The following is a 21300-nucleotide window of genomic DNA, read 5'->3' on the forward strand; positions in this document are numbered from 1 at the left end:
GAGTAATCGCGGGAGGGTCTATTTTAGGGCCATTCCAGGAGTCGTTATCCGAAGTAATCTTGTTGTAGATCATTTCGATTTTATGGGTAAGATGATTTGCTATGCTGTCACTTAGGATTTGGGATGGGGCTTCTTCGGTGTTGCACGCCTTAGGGTTAGTAAAAGACTTTAAAATCTGATATGGTGTTTCTGGAGTTCTCAGCTAGTTCGAGTTGCAATGCGATATAAGTTTTCCGAGCGGATTTCAGGTTGTTATGGTATTGTGCCAGGGCCTACTTGAATCTTTCTTTATCTTGCAAGTCATGGGAAAGGCGCCAGTGCCGTTCAAGTTTTTTGCAGTGACTTTTTTCGGTCCGGAAATTGGGAGAGTACCATGGTGTCTGGGGGCATTTAGTGAATGGTGGGAACAGTTGCAGAGGGGCTAGGAGGTTGATGGTAGAGTTCATACTAGCCTTGAAGGAGGTTAAAAGCTCCTCCGTACTTTCAGAGTCAGAATTCTGAGGTGGTATGAAAGTGTCTTGAGTAGGTGTGAGTTTGTGCCACTGTCTATACCTCATTTTAGGGTATGTTTTGGGGACTGTGTTTTCTTTAGGGCCGTTAATTCAGAATTTGATCAATGAATGATCTGACTATGTCAGAGGACAGGTTGCTTCACAAATAATATTGGGGGAGTAGGATAGAATTAGATCCAACATGTGTCCTGCCAAGTGGGTGGGTTCAATATTTAACTTGGTTAATTCGAGTGTGGACAGGTCTGTCAATAGTGAAGAAGCTTCTATATTAGCAGGATATTCGCTGTTCACATTGAAATCTCCCCGAGAAGTAGGACATTTCTGGCTGAGATAACAGGAGGAGAGATGAGATCCATGAGTTGGGGAGTAAAATTGGTAAGTGGTCCCGGGGGTCGGTATACGAGGGCTCCTTTTCAACTAAGTTGTGAGTGCAAGTCAACTCTGAAGACTAAGATCTCCAATGTATCATTGCATAATTGGTACAAGATGGAAATTTTTATAGAGTCTTTATATATGATCTCTAATCCCCCTCCTGCTCTGTGGGGTCTATCTAGTTTTTGAATGTGATACCTATCAGGAAGCGCCACGGCAATGGCCGGGTTGGAGCAGGGTTTAGTCCAGGTTTCAGTCAGAAACCCAATTTGAGGGAGAGTAGAGGAGAGCAGATCCCAAATATTAACTGCATGTTTGAGCAATGATCTGACATTGCCCAGGAAACAATTCCGCTCTCCATTGTTGTGGTGGAAGGGGGGCCTTCCTGTTCACAAGTGCAGTGTGGTAGGTTGAATCTCCGGTCGGAAGTTTTATTATTCTGGGACAGTGTGAACACCATACTCTGGAATCTACAAGTCCCGCATGAAAAAGGTCCTTCTACGACTGCTGGTGTGGTGCAAGCTATATTTACTGAAAGTCTAGAGAAATAGTTGTCTCTAATCCTTACTAACTGTTGGCTCGAGTAAATGAGGGTGGCACCAGCATTATTTGCTAGGTTGGAGGGCAAACCGACAGGGGTTCTGGCTCCTGGCGCGGACGGGCCCAGACGGGCTTGCGGTAGATGCACCAGCGGCGCGCCGCTGCGCGTTGAGCCAGGCATCTGTTTTTATAGAAGGCAGGCAGCTGAAACGCTAACCTCCCTGATCGAGTGTCCTGCAGAAGTGTTCCTAGATCACTTCGGGTTGATGTCAACTCCCTCCATGCAAACGGAACAATCCGTAATGGAACGGGGAGGCACCCAACAATAAGCAACATTTGCAGGTGAGAGAATTAAGTTAACTTAAATATGATAAAAGTTCAAATTGAATTTTAAGCATCAAACATGACTAACATCTGCAGTTGTTTTGAAAAAGGATTCATTCTTCAAAGGGTTTGACAAGCGAATGGAAACACTACTGGGAATTCATTGTCTCAGCAGAGGTGGTGGTGCAAGGAAGCTATGGCTTGCTGTGGTCCTGGACACCCAGTTTCAGTCTATAGTGCTGCCGAGCATTATTCAATTTTTTCCATGATTATGTTAAGCTGTTTTTGTTGTATACATGGCTTTTTATTGTGTGAACACTTACTTGAAGCACTTATTTATTAGCCTACCAATAGATTTACTACTGTTAATTTATTGACCTATAAGGCTAGATGTGCTTTCTCGCCATTTTGAGTTGTAGATCCTTGAGACTGGTTCATACTGTCATTTTAGCCTTGAAAAACCCAAAAGGTTATATATATATATATTCTTGGGTGAAACACATGGGGGTGTATTTCAAGAAAAACATTCTGTTTGTTGAGGAGAATAATTAAGAAATCTGCTAATTAAACCACAATATCCTTGAAAGAATGCTGTGTTCCAGTTTACTGGTTTCATTGGTCAACATTGATTTAATGTTGAGGTCATTCCGACTCCGACAAGAGTCACAAACCACCTCCCCAAAGATTGAGCTGTTCCCTGCTCTGGCGTCCACGGACCTCTTACTTCATTTCTTAATATCAGGGATGTATGAAACCCCAGTTCCTAAATACTTTTGGGGAAAAATGCGTAAGTATAGTTGGACCCCAGCCATCTTTTTTTCTTGGATTTTGTGTTCGCCGGAATAACTAATTTGCAACATAGAAATGGAGAAGCACAAAGTATAATCTTTTCTTTTCTTTTGTTTAAAACGTGGTGACCCATGACCAGCTACTGCCAGTGTGTACAACTCATATTTTAGGAGTAGATTAAATATCACGTTATTAATTAAAAAACAAAAGTGATCACTACCTTGCGTAGGATTTTGTATTACATTTTGATGACCTCAGTATGTTATATGAGGCTATAAGGTGAGCCTGAAGATCAAAAATGTTTTTTCTTTTTAAACAAACCAAAGCTGTGTGATTCCTGTACTCTTCTCACCTGAAAGCTCTTCCCCCGTCTTGAGCATCCATTTATTAGTCATACTTCGTGTTGGGAGCAGCTGCCCTGGGCTCTCCCTTTAGTACCCTTAGTACTGTCCTTATAACCCCTGTTGTACATAGTCTTGAATATGGTTATAGGACATACAGTAAACAGGGCTCTCATAATCCTGCTTAGCTTCTGTTTTTTCACACTCTACCTTTCCTCTATTCCCTCAAAAGCAAATAGGATGATGTTTAGCAATTATTGGTTAGGGATTGGATCAACCCTGTTATATAATCAGAAGTCAAATTGTCAATAATTCCACAACAGCCATTTTTATGACTCGAATCTACCGATTTAAGTAACACAATGTGATTAGGTACAACAACGTTCTAAGTGGGTCCTGCTTAAATTCTGCGGCACAACCTGCATGCCATTTCCCAGAAAACTGAATGTTAGGTTCAAATAATTCCATACAATGTTAAAGTTAAGAACTCAACACAGTAACATTTCGAATCAAATTGAGAAAATATCAAGAAAAATTCAGTAAGGAAAAAGACAGAAAAACTATTAAAATTGAAAGAGGGGAACCAGAGATATAGACTGTCAATATTTTAATGCAAAAAGCCCCAAGAAATTATAAAGTACAGGTTGGAAATCAATATTAGCAGTTGCCTGGGAACTGTGATGAAGTGGAGGTCAGATAACCAAGTGGGGCACACCAGTCAAAATATGTTTTTCATGTTCTCCGAATCCCTCAGTGGTGTAAGGTATAATGCTGCTATGTTCATGAGGCATGCCCTGCAGTAGTATATGTGAATACTAAAATTATACACTGGAGAGCACATTTGACATTTAACTAGCATGCTACTGTCAACATTCTTCAGCTTTTCTACTTTGCTTATGCGACTTCACTGAGGCTGCAGGAAGTGCATCTACTCAAGTAGATGGTTGCTGGCAGCTTACTATATAAGTGACATGTCAGCTGTTTGGAAATACACAAACCATTGTAGATCCTACTCGATCGACTACCCTGGGACTTGAGCAGAGCTGTGCACTAATACACAAACCATTGTAGATCCTACTCGATCGACTACCCTGGGACTTGAGCAGAGCTGTGCACTAATACACAAACCATTGTAGATCCTACTCGATCGACTACCCTGGGACTCGAGCAGAGCTGTGCACTAATACACAAACCATTGTAGATCCTACTCGATCGACTACCCTGGGACTCGAGCAGAGCTGTGCACTAATACACAAACCATTGTAGATCCTACTCGATCGACTACCCTGGGACTTGAGCAGAGCTGTGCACTAATACACAAACCATTGTAGATCCTACTCAATCGACTACCATGGGACTCGGGCAGAGCTGTGCACTAATATACAAACCATTGTAGATCCTACTCGATCGACTACCCTGGGACTCAAGCAGAGCTGTGCACTAATACACAATGCATTATAGATCCTACTCTCTATAATCTACCTAGAGACTCAAGCACTGCTGTGCAATAATACACAAACCATTGTATTTCCTACCTGATCATCTACCCTGGGAATCAAGCAGAGCTCTGCAAAACTATTGCAGGTCCTACTCGAACGACTACCCTGGGACTTAAGCAGAGCTGTGCACTAATACACAAACCATTGTAGATCTTACTCGATCGACTACCCTGGGACTCGAGTAGAGCTGTGCACTAATACTCAAACCATTGTAGATCCTACTCGATCGTCTACCCTGGGACTCAAGCAGAGCTGTGTACTAATAAACAAACCATTGTAGATCCTACTCTCTTATCGTCTACCCTGGGATTCAAGCAGAGCTCTGCACTAATACAAAAACCATTGTAGATCCTACTTGATCGTCTACCCTGGGATTCAAGCAGAGCTGTGCACTAATACAAAAACCATTGTAGATCCTACCTGATCGACTACCCTGGGACTCAAGCAGAGCTGTGCATTAATACACAAACCATATAGATCCTACTCTCTATCGTCTACCCTGGGATTCAAGCAGAGCTGTGCACTAATACAAAAACCATTGTAGATCCTACCTGATCGACTACCCTGGGACTCAAGCAGAGCTGTGCACTAATACACAAACCATTGTAGATCATACTCGATTAACTACCCTGGGACTCAATCAAAGCTGTACACTAATACACAAACCATTATAAATCCTAGCTGATCTACCACCCTGGGACTCAAGCAGACCTATCCTGTAATACACAAACCATTATAGATCATACTCGTTTAACTACCCTGGGACTCAATCAAAGCTGTACACTAATACACAAACCATTGTAGATCCTTCTCTGTAACTTATTCCCTGGGACACAAGCAGAACTGTGCACTAATACACAAACCATTGTAGATCCTACCCGATTGACTCCCTGGAACTCAAGCAGAGCTGTGCACTAATACACAAACCATTGTAGATCCTACTCTCCATCGTCTACCCTAGGACTCAAGCAGAGCTGTGCAGTAATACACAAACCATTGTAGATCCTACTCTCGATCGTCCACTCTGGGACTCGAGCAGAGCTGTACACTAATACACAAACCATTGGAGATCCTACTCTCCATCGTCTACCCTGAGACTCAAGGAGAGCTGGGAACTAATACACAAACCATTATAGATTCTACCTGATCTACCACCCTGGGACTCAAGCAGAGCTGTGCAGTAATACACAAACCATTGTCAGTCCTACTCGATCGGCTACCCTGGGACTCCAGCAGAGTTGTGCTCTAATACACAAACCATTGTAGATCCTACTCTCTATCGTCAATCCTGGGACTCAAGCAGAGCTGTGCACTAATGCACAAACCATTGTAGATCCTACTCTCTATCGTCTATCCTGGGACTCAAGCAGAGCTGTGCACTAATACACAGACCATTGTAGATACTACTTTCGGTCGTCCACTCTGGGACTCAAGCAGAGCTGGGAACTGGTCCTACTTCTTTTTAACTTATAAACTGCAGACATGGAGATGCGATCCAGGGCATTTGGAATTTCCTGGCCCAGTTAGGAGCCAGCACATTTCTGTGCTTCAATTCGCAGCAGATTCGTTGTCTTGGCTACCACACAAACAAGTCTACAGAGTACATCGCACACAGTGGATGTTTTTAAGCCACTGACTTTGTATTAAACATTTAAAAATGTTCTTACGACAGATCAACCCGTTGAGTTTATGTGATTAGCTTAATCTGGTGACAAAATAACATATATTACCTATTTATCTTTTTTTATGAAAATTTATTTATTGTTGTTTTCATCCATACGAAAATCAATTAACCAGTTTCTCATGAGCTACCATTTCATTACCTGCACATCAAGGATTACTGTAAAATTAACCATCATCCTTTTTTCCTTGATATCAAATAACTTTTCTTCATGGATCTGGTTTGTTCGGTGCCTGGACCTCATGAAACTTCCTATAAATGCTCCCGTTGTCCTGGGTTTAATTAGGCTTCAGGTAAACTCCTCAAAGGGGTTTGATGATTCCCAATACCCTGGTCTTCGTTATTACACCCACTTGACTCGAATTGATTATGGAGTTGCATTCAGCTTTTATGACCCCAGAAGCCCTCTATTACTGATTGTTCATCATGACTGAGAAGGACAGTTCTGTAAAGTCATTTGTTTCTCTTCATTTTTGATTTCTTAATAAGATGATGGATCACTTAGGTCATTAGACGTCTGGAGCAAAATTACGCTTCTTAGTGTTGCTAAAATCATAAGAAAAATTCAAAATGTATTGAAAAATCCATCTCGCTCATCCTTATTCATACTTCAAATAATAAATATTTACTGCGTCCCCTATTCCATGTGTATACTTCCTCCCCCGTCAGGATTTGTAGCCCTCATATCAGACTTTGCACATGCCCTTTAGGTAATCCTATTTTTGGGAAGCACAGCTAAGTGTTCTCACAAATGTTGTTGAGAACACCCCAAGAAAGACGATCTTGGCTCAGTGATGCATACTGTGTTGTCCACTTACAGAGATGGGATTTCAGCACCATCAGTACTAATACGCTGCCTCTTATCAGAATTTCAGAGTGGTGCAATATTAATGTATCCTTGTAACAAAGTTCGTTGCAGCTGTGTTCCATTGCTAACTTTACTCTGCTTCCTTATGGCTAATCTATTGCAAAAATAAAAGCAGTTTTACAGCATTTCACAACTGGGGCCTACATTGCTGATTAATGCCAAAATGGACTGCTATTTGTATTAGGATGACGATTTGCTACAGCAAAATCCATGTTTAAATGTAAAAATGGAGAATACAGCAAACTATTGAACTCCTTTTAAAAATAATCACAGGCCATTTCTGTAACTAGGCATTTTCACTAGCTCTGAGTCTAGATCTGAAAAACATGAAATTGCTGACAATTTTGTTACAATGATGATCCTTTTCAGTTCTGGCTAGAGAGAACGTTTCTGTCTATGACAGTTCAAGTGACAGCAAAAACAAAGAACACACATGGAGGGGCTTTTAATGTTGAATTCGCACAGCTAAACATTTTGCTCTCTGTTTTTAAATGACTTAGTGAGATTAAAAAAACAAGCATTTGCAACGCACTAGGTCTCGCATTTGTTAAAGTTAGAGCTGTTGGCATTGAAAATAACACTGTTTTAACTTTTGCTTTTTTGTTTGCAGTGGAATTATTATATTTACATAGCACTATTGCCAATGGTATAAAAAAGCAAAACAAATTGTCAATTTCAACGCCAACAGCTCTAACTTTAACAAATACAATCGGTCTCACATTTGTTGGAGTTGGAGTTATTGGCATTATAAATGAGAATGTTTTTTACCTAGTAGTGTTGCAGGGTGCAGTGCTATAAGTGGCCAAGAGGGGTCCTATGGGACCCCTTTTGGCCTCATACAGTACTGCACACTTCAAAGTTGGAGTTATTGGCATTATAAATGCCATTGTTTTTTTTACCTAGCCATATTGCAGAGTGCAAATAGCACCGGTACATTCAAATAGCTATGCCCATGTATACAATTAGTAGCTTTGAAATGTGACAAAATAATTATTAAATTCAGATTAGGTTGTAATCTGTGTGGAGCTTATGAAGGGAAATTTATAGAAGGTCTCATTTAAACGTGAGATGTGCTAGTGGGTAAAGTAACCACTGACGGCCTTGCTTAGGACCACCTTGTGTCCTGCCTGAAGCTCTTTAAGAAAATAGCGCTCTGAGACTTTATTTAAAACCTAGAGAGTAACAACACATGTAACAGGGGGTGCCCCCATGGGAGGTTACAAGAAGATAGTATAAAGGAAAGAGAGGGGCTCTTAATAACCCAAAGGGAGATGGAGCGCCAATATACTGAAAAGTAAAACAAAGAATTTTCCCAATGGGGGGTATTATTTCCTGCTCCTAGATCAGGACTCAAACTGACAAACACCAATCACACCATTCATTTTGTGGAACTGGAGAACACTTACCAAGAAGGAACATGCCCAAACGAATTATAATTAAAAAAGTATACAATTTATTAAAAACTTTTGTTACAAAAGATATCAATGAATCATCAGTTAAAAACATATACTACACATACTACACAAAAATACACAGATAAAAAACACAGTTGAAACCACCTAATGTGGACGTGGAGAAATTAATCAAAGGAGACACTAATATCAACAAAAGAAGCGGTGATCGAGCAGACGCCACGCAGAGCAGTCCCGGGAAAACCAGCCGTGTGCCGACATTAGCCAGTGCCAGTCGTATCAGGACTGTGCAGTAGATCTAGGGGAGGCCAGTGGTTTGGACACTTTGCCCGACACTGGCTTTGTCTCCCCTCCTACCGTGGCTACAGAGGAGGGGCTGCTTACAGCGTGGTGCTGACGAGGGCGGCCAAGGCCTTGGCTCTTGAGCTCCCCGTCGCAGCCGTGATGACTAACCTCCCCACCAAGGTCCTTAAACCACAGGTAAGCTCTTCGGAGCCTCTATTGCCATTTGATGAGGCCCTTACTGACGTTCTGTTGGGCACTTGGTCCAGGCCTGCTACAGGTCCCCCTGTAGATCGAAACGTTGCCAGCGCCACCGCCCGGCCACGGGCGACCCTAGCTTCCTGTCTACCCACCCCACCCCAGAGTGCCTGGTTATCCAGGGCTCTAACTCCCAGACCGCATTCCCGACTGCTCCACCAGATCAGGAATCCAAAAGGTATGAGCAGTTTGGTAAAAATCTGTTCTCCTCACTTAGTCTGGGGTTGCGGTCGGTCAACACTGCTTGCCTTTTGGGCCTTTATACCCACTCTCTGTGGGACACGGTAACGGACGTGCTGCCAGCTGGCCCGGAGGACGCCCGGGTCAAACTCACGCAAGCCCTTGCGAAGGGCGGAATGCAGCACGGTACTCTATCCGATGTGGGCTGGATACCACAGACTCGCTGGGCAGGGCGATTTGCACGACGGTGGCGGTTTGCCGCCATGCCTGGCTGAGGTCCGCCAACTTTTCGGCTGATGTGCAGAATTCCCTCATGGACATGCCGTTTGATGGCCTTTGCCTCTTTGGCGACAAGGCAGACAATGCGCTTGAGCGTTTCAAGGACTCCAGGGCTACAGCCAAGTCCTTGGGCCTGTCCGACCATCGCCAGCAAACTTCTGCCTTTCGTGGCCAAGGAAGGGGCGCCCCCTCACGTCCTGCCAGCCACGGGCCGCAGACTAACATCCAGCGAGGCAGAGAACGTGGTAACCGCGGTGTCGGTGCCAAGGGGCAGCGGCGAGGCCAGTCCACATCCACCCGGCAGCATCTGCCTCAAAACCTTCCTAGTCCGAGCTTTCAGGCCCATTTGATGCCAGTGGGGGGCAGGGTTCGCCATCACCTCCTCCACTGGCACACCATCACATCGGACAGTTGGGTGCTGCAAATCGTCTGAAGGGGCTACTCCCTCCTCTTCGAGGCGACCCCTTCAGCCATGCCACCGCAGTACACCGTGTGTCGGGGATCACTTGCAACTTCTGCAAGAGGAAGTTACGGCCCTCTTGGCCAAGGGGGCCAACGAGCGCGTTCCTGTGCCAGAAGTAGGGTGTGGTTGTTACTCCCACTACTTTTTGGTTCCCAAGAAGGGCAAAGGGGGCCTACGCCCTATCTTGGACCTGCGGAACGTCAACGGCTTCCTCCGGAAGGAGAAGTTCAAGATGCTGACTTTGGCTCAGGTCTTACCTGGCCTAGACCCCGAAGACTGGATGGTAGCTTTGGACTTGCAGGACGCATATTTTCACATCCTCGTCCTGCCGGCCCACCGGCGTTACCTGCGGTTCACGGTAGGCCGCGAGCAATTTCAGTTTACCGTGCTCCCCTTAGGCCTTACCAGCGCCCCTCGGGTGTTCACGAAAGTGATGGCAGTGGTTGCAGCTCATCTGCGCAGATTAGGGGTGTCAGTCTTCCCCTATCTCGACGACTGGTTGTTGAAGGCGGGCTCGCCCCAGACAGCCGTCAGCCACCTCCAGACTACGGCCGACCTCCTGCACCTGCTGGGGTTCTCGATCAATGTGCCGAAGGCACACCTGTGTCCCTCTAGGAAGCTCCTCTTCATCGGCACGGTTCTGGATTTGGCGCAGTTTTGGGTCTATCCTCCCGAACAGCGGGTTCGGGATATTCAGGCTCCGATTCCAAACTTTCAGCCTTTATCCCGAGTCTTGGTCAGGTTGACACTGCGGCTTCTGGGGCTGATGACCTCCTGCATCCTTCTGGTGCATCACGCCAGATGGCGGATGCGGGCTCTGCAGTGGGACCTGAAGTTTCAGTGGGCCCAGAATCAGGGCAACCTGTCCGACCACATCCTGATCTCGGAGGGTACTGTGAGACAGTTGCAGTGGTTGCTCATGGACCGCGATTGGGTCAGCTGCAGATCCCTCTCCCTACCCCTACCGAAGCACGTAGTAGTGGCGTATGCGTCCCTCCTGGGCTGGGAGGGGGGCACATGGGAGAGGCGGAGATCAGAGGCCTCTGGTCTCTGGCAGAGTCCTGGCTCCATATCGACCTTCTGGAGCTGCGGGCGAGACGACTTGCACCGAAGGCATTCCTTCCCTTTGTCCGGGGAAGTGTAGTGCAGGTGTTCACAGACAACACCACCGCCATGTGGTACAGCAACAAATAGGGAGGGGTGGGGTCGTGGACCCTTTGCCAGGAGGCTCTGCGCCTCTAGCAGTGGCTGGAACACCAGGACGTCACTCTGGTAGTTCAACACCTGGCAGGTTCCCTGAACGCCAGGGCGGACAAACTCAGCCGCCGGTGCATGATGGATCAGGAATGGCATCTGAACTCGGACATGGCGCAAGGTCTCTTTCAGCAGTGGGGAGAGCCTTGGTTAGATCTATTCGCCACCGAAGAGAACGCGCAATGTCATCAGTTCTGCGTGTTGGAATTTCCAAGGCGGCACTCGCTCGGAGACGCTTTTCGTCTCGTGTGGAGCTGCAACTTGTTGTACGCCTTTCCGCCTATACCACTTCTACCCAGAGTGCTGAAGAAGATCAGGCGCGACCGGGCCAAAGTCAACCTTGTGGCTCCAGACTGGGCACGAAGATACTGGTATCCCGAGCTACTCAGCATGTCATTCGATCCCCTGATTCGTCTACCTCTTCAGGAGGACCTTCTGTGGCAGCAGCAGGGGACGGTCCTCCACCCGAACCTGTCCAGTCTCCACCTACATGCGTTGAGCTTGAGTGGCGACAGTTGAGGCCATTTGACTTGCCTCCTGAAGTCTGTGATGTGATTCTGGCATCCTGGCGTCCCTCCACAAAATCGGTATACGCCTGCAGGTGGAACAAATTTGTGGCATGGTGCACAGCAAAGGCTGTGGATCCCCTTTCTGCCCCCCTTTCAGAGGTTCTCTTTCTTCTTTCTCTTGCCCAGTAGAGCTCTGCTCTGGGCACTATCAAAGGCTACCTCTATGCCATCTCAGCCTTCTTAAGGCTTCCTGATCAGCCTTCTCGTTTCAAGTCCCCTGTTGTAAATAGATTCTTGAAAGGCATCACTCACATGTTTCCTCCTGTTCCTTTCGTGATGCCTCAGTGGGACTTGAACCTTGTTCTGACTTATTTGGTGTGCGCTCCTTTCGAGCCACTTCACAATTGCCCTCTTTGTCTTCTAACTCTTAAGACTGCATTCCTGGTTGCCAACACCTCTTCCAGGAGAGTGAGTGAGCTCCAGGCTCTATCTTCTCAACCTCCTTTTCTCTCTGTCCATCCGGACAAAGTTGTCTTGAGAACGCGTCCCTCTTTCCTGCCCAAAGTAGTCACAGCCTTCCACATCGTGCAGTCCATTACCTTGCATACCTTCTTTCCGTCTCTGTATCCCTCAAAAGAGGAAGAGAGGCTCCACCGTATGGACCCAAAATGTGCGCTCTCATTCTCTCTGGACCGCACACGCCAGTTCCGGGTGGACGACCAGCTCTTTGTTGGTTACGTGGGCGCTAAGAAGGGACGGGCGGTGCCCAAACGGACCATTTCTCGATGGGTTGTTTTGTAGTGTAGTTCCTATATTCCCAATAGGCTATGCGCATTGGAATAATATATTCAGCAGTGTAGACGTAGGAATGAGGTTGAGTAGGTCTCTACTGACTATATTAGACTTAAGGTTTGCCAGCTAGCTCAGAGGTCACTAGAAACTTTCTTGAATAAACGAGGAGGAGTTTAACCTCCCTGGATAGACAAGAAGGGATTAGCTTCTGACAACCATATAACATGACAACTTTGCTCCCTCAGAATAAGAGTGCATCTCTAGAGTCGTGTGAAAACAATAGACAGTTATTTCACTCAGTCAATTGTGCGTACTTAGTTTCACCAGAGTGCAGAGAAAAGAGAGACGGGTGTCTTCAATAAAAGGTGTAATTTATTGAGCAGTCTTCTTTCTCATGCAAGAGAAATGAATTGCCATAATTGCAATACTTAATGTAAAGTAAAGTGCGTACAGTAAAAAGAGTATTATGAAATAATACTGTAAAAGCATTGATATGGTTTCTTAGCCGTAAGATACCTTAAAATGAATAAAATATATACATACATATATACATTGACTAATCGTACTCAACTGGTGCTTCTAACTACGCCTACCCCGGTGTACCTGACCTAAGCCTAGTACGTGGGCAGAAGTAAGTAAGTAGCAGTTTAAGTTAAGTTGGTTTTGCCAAGAATCTGACTCAAGAATTCTCTTTAAGGGTTTAGTCAGCTCTGTACCTGGGTAATAGAATGCAGGAGGTCTGGTATCTCTCTTTCAGGACTCGATATCCCAGCAGCCCGCGAAGGCGGCTGAGAACACGGCATTCTTGGATTTCTCGGCAGGAGAAAAGACAGCGTCTCTCTCAGGGCGTCAAAAGGGAAGGGCAGCATCCGTGGGCTCTCGCATCAGCTGGGCTCTCGGGCAAGTAGATATCTGCTCGGCTCCAAAACCTCCACCGTGTGTTTGCTTAAGGCAACGTTGGAATATTTGTACCTGCAAGGTGCAGAGTTTGACGTAAGGTTTGGACATAAGACGTCAATAAAGATGTCACTAAGAACTGACTGTTCTTTTAGTGTTCGCAGGAGTTCAATGACAAAACAAAACAAAAGCAAATGGGGATTTCCCAGGTTTCTGGAGGTTTGGTGTGTCGAAAGAACTCGTTGTGCTCTCTAGGAATCTAAGGAAGTAGCTTTGCCGTGCTTTGGACTGCAAGGGCTATTTACTAAAGATGGATCTGATTCTTATGCCATTATAGGGATATTATTGATTATAGCCGTACAAGGGCATAAAATAGCAATATTGATTTAGGTTCCTAGATAAAAACACAATAGTTTTGTGCATCAAGGCTTGTTATTCACTGGCTAAAAAGGAGCCTCCTGTGGGGCTGCGTGCCCATTCCACTCGGGCCTACAGCGGCTACTACTGCCCTGGATCGCCCTGGATCGGGAAGTCCCCTTGCAGGACATCTGTCAGGCAGCTACGTGGGCCTCGCTGCACACGTTTGCTAGACACTACTGCCTGGACAGCCAAGTCTGGAAAGACGGCTTTTTCGCCCGTTCTGTCCTCCAGGACTTTCTGGTGTGATCATTGGTTCACAGACCCACCTCCGGGGTTGGTATGCTGGGTATCTATTCTAAGGTAAGGAATCTGACATTAACCTGTTTCTTTCAGATGCACAAGTTACTTACCTTCGGTAATGATATATCTGTAAGAAACAGTAGTTAGTGTTAGATTCCTTACCGTGCCACCCATCCTCCCCGTTCTGCAAAACGATATCTAGGGTTAAGGTACATCCCTTTGAGGGCCCTAGTTTTATGGCACCAGTGTCGGTTTTTATCATGGCTCTGTGTTCCTGGTGCGGAAAAGCTGTGTATAAGAACTGACGTCAGCGCGCGAGGGCGGCGTCCAAGTACTCCGGCGACGTCATCCCGGCGGCGACGACGGATGTGGAGCCGCAGACCGACGCTCAGGGGCACTGCTACGCAAAACTTTCCGGATCCAGTATGACGCCTAGGGATATTCTAAGGTAAGGAATCTAACACTAACTTCTGTTTCTTACAGATATATTGTTACCGAAGGTAAGTAACTGGTGCATTATGTCAACAGAAATGGTTTGATGCCCTTCCTGAAGGCCAGTAAGGTAAGGTCAAATTTAATTTCTTCCGGCAGTAAGTTCTATTTTTGGGCCGCACTATAGAGAACCTTCAGCCACCTCCATCTTGACAATCTCTTTTCTACTTGGCAAGCCCTGTATGGCTTTTAATACAGTTGACCTCCGAAATCTGATTGAGCCGTTTTTTGCCATAGTGAGATCCTTCATCACGAACATGCGATTGGTTTCGCTCTTTTTTGAGGTATCGACCTGAAGAGGTAAAATTGCACCCCTTTCTGTTGAAGGTCAGTTAGCTGTAATGGGGCATCCAAAAGAGTTCATATCTGTCTCCCATACTTTTTAATGTCTACCTGTGTCACCTTTTGATCTTTTTAGGAACATGCACATGTTAGTACAGCAGGAAGCTTAGGGCACCAGATATTAAATAACCATAAATGAAAACAATGAATAAGAGAGAAAATCTGTCACTCTAAATTAGAAAAATACAAAAATATTTTTATTATATATTTTATTACATCAATTCAACATATATAGTTCATAACAGAGAAGTAAATATTTGATTCACATCCATATTGCATTTGTCCACCTATCCATACATACATATCATTCAAATGTTTGGATTGTTCACATTAATACATTGTTTGGCTGAAGATGTAGCAACTGTGTCATAAGGTAATGTAATGAAGGGTGGCTTTCATATCATGTCTACGGGCATTTTGGCAAAGACCTGTCTTCTTCAGGAATGCCACCTCCAATTAACTTCTCAAAAGATGTATGGGTCACAGTTAGCTGTAAATATTCATAAAACTAGGATGATAAAAAGGCTTGCCAATTTTCTCTCTTGTTTAAAAATGTGTATCCATATTAAAGTTTATAGCTCTTTGGTTAGTTCCTGATACCTTAACCGATGTGTTGACATCGGTTACGGTATCAAGAACTAACCCCGAAACTCTTGCGGCAGATTCCTGGACGAACTGCCGGGGCGAAAAAATTCCTCACAAAGGTGAACCAAACCAACTCATTTTGTGATTAAGATTACCTAACATGTCATTTGGAGCTGCAGCTCACCATGAGCGGAGCTACAAGCTTTAATATGGATACAAATTTGACCTTTCCTCCCCCAGCCTAGTTATGGCAACAAGAAAAGTATCTTTATTTTGGTGCAGTAATTAGGGAGGCAGCAGAGGTTTTGGACTTTACTCTGCCCAAAACAGAGGCAAAAACGAATGTCCTGACTGACCTGCTCAACCCAGGCCAAATGAGCCAGTAACCTCTGCTCCACTTCATTGTGGCCCTTACTGATATGCTGGTGGGCACTTGGGCAAAACTATGATTTTGCCCCTGCGGATCTCTGTTCTTCTTCAGCGTGGTGCTGAAGAAGCACAGAATTTCCAGCTTCTTTATGCAGGCAGTTGGTCGTAACGAGACCCGAGCAAAGAGAGAGCTGCATCCTGTGGAGTTCAATTCCACCGCATTGCCTTCTTCAAATGTTCCCTCAACCGAATATATCGCATTACACTTTTCTTTTCCCTGTGATTACGTTGTTATGTAAATATATGTAATGTATGTATTTAAATGTGATGTATGTAAATAATATATATTTTGATATACTTAAACAAAACAGTGATAAAAGATAAAAAATACAGAAGGAGAGAAAAAAGAAAAAATATAAATAAAATGGTCTCCAAATTTTGATATATCATTTTTGTGTTAATAATTATTGAAGGTCGCTTGATGTTGTGAGTACATAAATCAGGGCAGTAGAGCAATAACTAGTTTGCTATTTAGCCTTCTTTCCTACTTGTTCACGTATTCCCTACGAATAGCAAACAGAACAGTGTGTAGGGGTCCCCTTCTTCCCAATAAGCCTTAACAACCAGGCCCAGCAAGATAGATATTTCACTCGGCCAGTCCTACAGGATTTCCTGGTCTGAGCCATTCTGCAGACCTACCACTTGGAGAGTACTGCTTTGGTATGAGGTGAGGAATTTGCTGTTAGAAGTCTCTATCTGAAGAACAAGTTATTTACCTTCGGTATCCCCATTTGTGGTAGATACTATATCTAACTGAAAATGTCCCACTTCCCAGTTCTGTGAAATGGATTCATACAGTCCATTAACAAGATCCCAATCTAAAGATCTCAACAATGGCAATTCTAATTTCTATGGGCTTTGTATCTAACGGCACAGACTGCAATCACAAAGAAACTGACATCAGTGCGTGAAGGTGGTTTCAGATATAGTGGCTCAGATGTTATATCCCGTGGTGGGGCGAATCCGGCAAACTTGTTCTGCCATGATTTAAACTCTGGCTTGTGTCTTTGCCAGTGCTTGTTATTATTGTATGTACTGATCTATTACCAGAATTATGAAGGTGTGCTCATACAATTTAATATGGTTTCTAATTGGTAGTAACTATATATTAAGCCCAGCCAACTGGCAGCATGGTAAAAAATTGGATTTTTTATTTGGTATTGCATTGACTTTCTGAAGAGCATCTTAACAATTGTTTTTGTTCATTTTTTTAGGATGGAGGCTTGCTTATTAACAATCCCTGTGCTCTTGCATTACACGAGTGCAAGTGTCTTTGGCCAAACATGCCTCTACAGTGCGTAGTTTCACTGGGTACTGGACGATATGAAAGTGCCGGAAAGAATACAGTAACACACACAAGTTTGAGAGCCAAATTGACAAATGTTATCAGCAGTGCCACAGATACTGAAGGTTAGTGGAAATTCGAATGCTATTTTGATTGGTTATTTCATGAATGTCAACTTTCACACGTATATCGGTGTATATGTTTTTTAAACATTTGTATTATTTTTTGTTACGTAGCATTTAAGAGCAATGAGGTTGTTAATAGCTCAGTACAGTATTGCAGGTTTTAAATCTATAATGTTTGTTTCGATACAGTTCGACCATGTCTTTTCTTAAAAACATTTCCCAAACCAGCCACATTTTCTAAAATAAACATAAAAAGAAACACTAAAGAACTAGAAGTCTCCTCAGTGTTGTCAGCGCTCCTTCCCTAGGTGTGGGTGTGTAATCTCTCTCCATTGGTCAGTTGTTGCAATGGTGGTTGGTCGTGCCCCTCCACCCCCCACTAAGCTCTAACATTGGCCTTTGTCTAGCATGTATAATCACTCTTAGTCTTTCTACATGGCAGTTCTGCCTTGTGCTTCATGTTGAGGTTTTAAGCCTAGTATTGCATCTCTTATTCTAGCAGCCTCTACCTTCAAAGCCATGTATGCAGGCTGGGCCATTACTAGCATTACTGATCATTGCTTCTTGCCATTTTGCATGGGTTAGCCTCAAGTCAACAAATGAGCTTGTTAATTTCTTGTGTTATGGCCATGAGCATAGCCCCAATATAGAGGAACTATATTCCTGTCATTTGTCATGTTTTCTAATTCAGCAACTTTCTCCCAATATTCTAGCAATCCATTAGCACTAGGCCATATGATTGAGGTCTTAATCTACCTCCCTCCACCTAGAGCATTATAACTGTTATTCTTTGTAAATTCTTTGAATTATTTTGAAGTAATGTATGCTCTATGAATATAAAAGTGTATTAATTGTATGTTCGACCTGTCAGCCTTAGGGTGGTCTCCCCCCAAACCTTTTGCCTTTCTCCTCCATTTTTACTGATCTCATTCTTGCTGGTCTTAAGACTCTGTGCACTTTACCCCTGCTAACGAGTGCTAAAGTACTTGTGCTCCCTCCTCTAAACATGGTAGCATTAGGTCATACCCAATTTGTATATTTAATTTAGTTATAGGCCCTTTGTAAGGTGGCACTACATGTGCCCAGGGCCTGTAAATTAGATGCTACTCATGGAACGTCAGCACTGACTGTGCCACCCACTTAAGTAGCCCTTTAACACAAGTCTCAAGCCTGCCATTCCAATCTGTGTGTGCAGTTTTTAAACTGCCATTTTGACTTGGCAGAGTAAACCTTTTGCCAGGCCAAATCTTTCTTTTTACTACATACAAGTCATACCTAAGGTAGGCTCTGGACATCCCCAATGGCAGGGTGCAGTGTATTTTAAAAGTTGGAAATGTACTTCAGTTTTACGTGTCTTGGTAGTGAAAACCCTTTACATTAATTTTTCACTACTGCAAGGCCTACCTCTCCCATAGGATAACATTGGAGTTACCTTAGTACATTCTATAAGTGTAATTTCCGAATGGGAATAGGTCAACAGTTCATGTTTGGTGTTGCTGAAATCACAATTTAAAATCCTAACTTATGGTGAAGTCGAATTTTAAATTATAATTCTTAAAATGCCACTTTTCAAAAATTGGGCATTTTCCTACCTTAGCCATTTAGTGCCTGTACCTGGGTCACATGACCGGGGCATTTTCCACCTTAGCCATTTAGTGCCTGTACCTGGGTCACATGACCGGGGGACTAGCAGATAGTTGAAGTTTGCGTATTCTGCCTAGACAGCCACACACAGTAGGGAACTTTGGTGTGACTGGATGGGTCATCACTGGCAGGATGGGAGGGAGGAGCAGGGCACTTACCCTTGAATAGTCTGTGTCCTGCCTCCACACAAAGGGCTGCACACCCCCTATAATTAATCTGGGGCCAGGGCAGGGAATTAAGGATGCCTGGGGAATTTAATAGGAAACCTCTGAAGCTTCTCCCCAACTCTTTAGTACACTTCTTGACCTGTGGATACTCTGCCAGGAAGAAGGACTGTTGTGCTGCTACAAGGACTGCCCCTCTTCTGGACTGTTTCTCTAAAGGAATTGCTGTCCTGCCGTGCTGACCTGCTGACCTCTACCCTGAGGATGAAGAACTGGATATGTAATTTCATCTTCAACTCAGGGACACCAGAGTGACTCCAAGGGCTAGGCTGCTGCCCTCCTGATCTGAGCCTCATGGACATAAAAGGCTCATCAAGTTGCTCAGGTACACAGCTGCAGCGAATTCCTGGCCCCCTCCTCTTCGTGCCACACCGACAGCCTTCCACGATGCTCTCCTTGCTCCTCTCGGACCTCTCCAATGCTAATGGGACTCTTGGCACAAAGCTTGGAAAACTAAATGTTCAGCTGTATCAATCTGGGACTGTATCCGAAATGCGCACCATTGCAGTCGGCCTGAAAGTTTGATTTTCACTAGATAGCTGAGGTTGCCGCTTTGTGCTTTTAGGTGCTATTTTACACTTCATTCTTTAAAAAGTCATGCTCCAGTTCTACTGATCATATTTTTGTCATTTTGCTCTGATTTTATTTATTATATTGCGCTCTTTTTCTAACTTGGTGTTGAATCTTTTTGTGGGGTGTTTTCACTGTTTTACTGTTTGAAGTGTTGCACAAATATTTTACACATTGCCTCTAAGTTAAGCCTGACCACTGTGTGCCAGGCTATCAGAGGGGTGAGCACAGGTTAATTTGGGAGTTTGCTTGTGGCTTACCTTGACAAGGATTCTGGTTGCTGCTTGACCAGGGCTCACACCCCAGTCAACCAACAACCCAATTTCTAACACTGTGGTTTTTGGGGCATTTCTCAGTGTTCTCTGCCATTCTCTTCATTGATAGCTTTATCCAGGTTAGACACCCAATGATTCTAGTCAACATTTAACTTGACATAGAAGTGCTGGATCATGAGTGTTATCTTCTTGTATCTGCTGTTGGTTCACTATAGCCTTTTGTCTATAGCTTTCATATTGCCAATCTGACTGAACTGTGCAGCAGGAAATGTCTCTCTTGCAGGTCATAGCTCCCCTTCATATCTCTGAATTCTGTGAGGGGCCCCTCTTTCTGCTCTCTTTGTCTACCCATGGCAGAACTCCTCTCCAGGTTCACTTATGGTGGATGGTTTGTATGCCCTGAAGGAAATTTCCAGGGTATTGTGCACTTGTCTTTCTGATCTTTGTAAACATCTTGCCGAGCAGTATCAAGGTACTCCCAGTAGCTTATTATCCCTGCTTATTCTCTTATTTGGCTTCTTCATAATGCCCACTACCTCCATGATTGTGGGTGTACTAGGCAGTATTCTTGAGAGTTGTCGGACTCTCTCCTCTACCCACCTTATGGCCCTATTGCATCTGAGCCTCCAGATAGTAAAGTCAGTCTGGGCAGCCATTCTATTCTTATCTGCTGGCAGCTGGTGTTTGTCCAAAACCACCCTTTGTCTGTATTTGACCCATATTAGATTCAGTAACACAGCATCCATGTCCTGGAATAGCCCCTTGGTATTCTGAGGGAAAGAGCTGTATAGTGCCTGGGTTAGTTCACAATTTTTGAGAGGGCTGTTCTCCCTGCAAACAAAAGCAGCAAGCCTCTCCAAAACGCCACACTGCTACCTATTGCCACTTTTGCTATTCTTATGTCCACATTAGTTAGGTGTGTCACAGTCTTTTAAATTTGGATTCCCAAGTATCTCATGATGATCGACTAACCACCTCAGGGTATTAGTTACACCAGGGGCCTCTTCTCCCTGTGGGAATTGGCGAACCAAGCATGTGCTAAATGTGTTCTAATTTGTTTTCAGGCTTGATATTTCCCAAAATTTTCCCAGAGCACCTATTGCCCCTTCTCTGTCTCTCTGTATATCTTGTAGGTAAAGCAACTTGCTTTCTGCATATGAGACATAATCACTTATGACTTTGATGGTAATGCCCCTATATAATAACTCCTGTTGTTCTGTACCAGTCAGTGGCTCCACTGCTAGTACAAAAAGAAGTGGCAACACCCTTTCGCCCACGTAATCCCCTGAGATTACATGCCCAGTCCGAAACCATGCCATGGAATTTGTCTAGAGCAACGCTGTTCACACTTTAATACCTATCCTTAGTTCCATCTCTAAGTACAGATACCTCCACTGTATGGTGTTGAAAATGTCTC

The 21300-nt window shown here is 44.3% G+C and overlaps 1 protein-coding gene across 2 annotated transcripts in view; it reads left to right on the plus strand.

The window, feature by feature from the left end:
- Nucleotides 1-21300, plus strand: part of PNPLA8 (patatin like domain 8, phospholipase A2) — a 295777-nt gene that overhangs the window by 220029 nt on the left and 54448 nt on the right. For both annotated transcript variants that reach the window (XM_086919430.1, XM_086919428.1), the window contains one exon: nucleotides 16975-17170. In XM_086919430.1, the coding sequence (XP_086775556.1) occupies nucleotides 16975-17170 (196 nt within the window). The remainder of the gene's footprint in view (nucleotides 1-16974; nucleotides 17171-21300) is intronic.

Source organism: Lissotriton vulgaris, chromosome 1_1, assembly GCF_964263255.1.
Source record: "Lissotriton vulgaris chromosome 1_1, aLisVul1.2, whole genome shotgun sequence".
NCBI classification, from domain to species: domain Eukaryota; kingdom Metazoa; phylum Chordata; class Amphibia; order Caudata; family Salamandridae; genus Lissotriton; species Lissotriton vulgaris.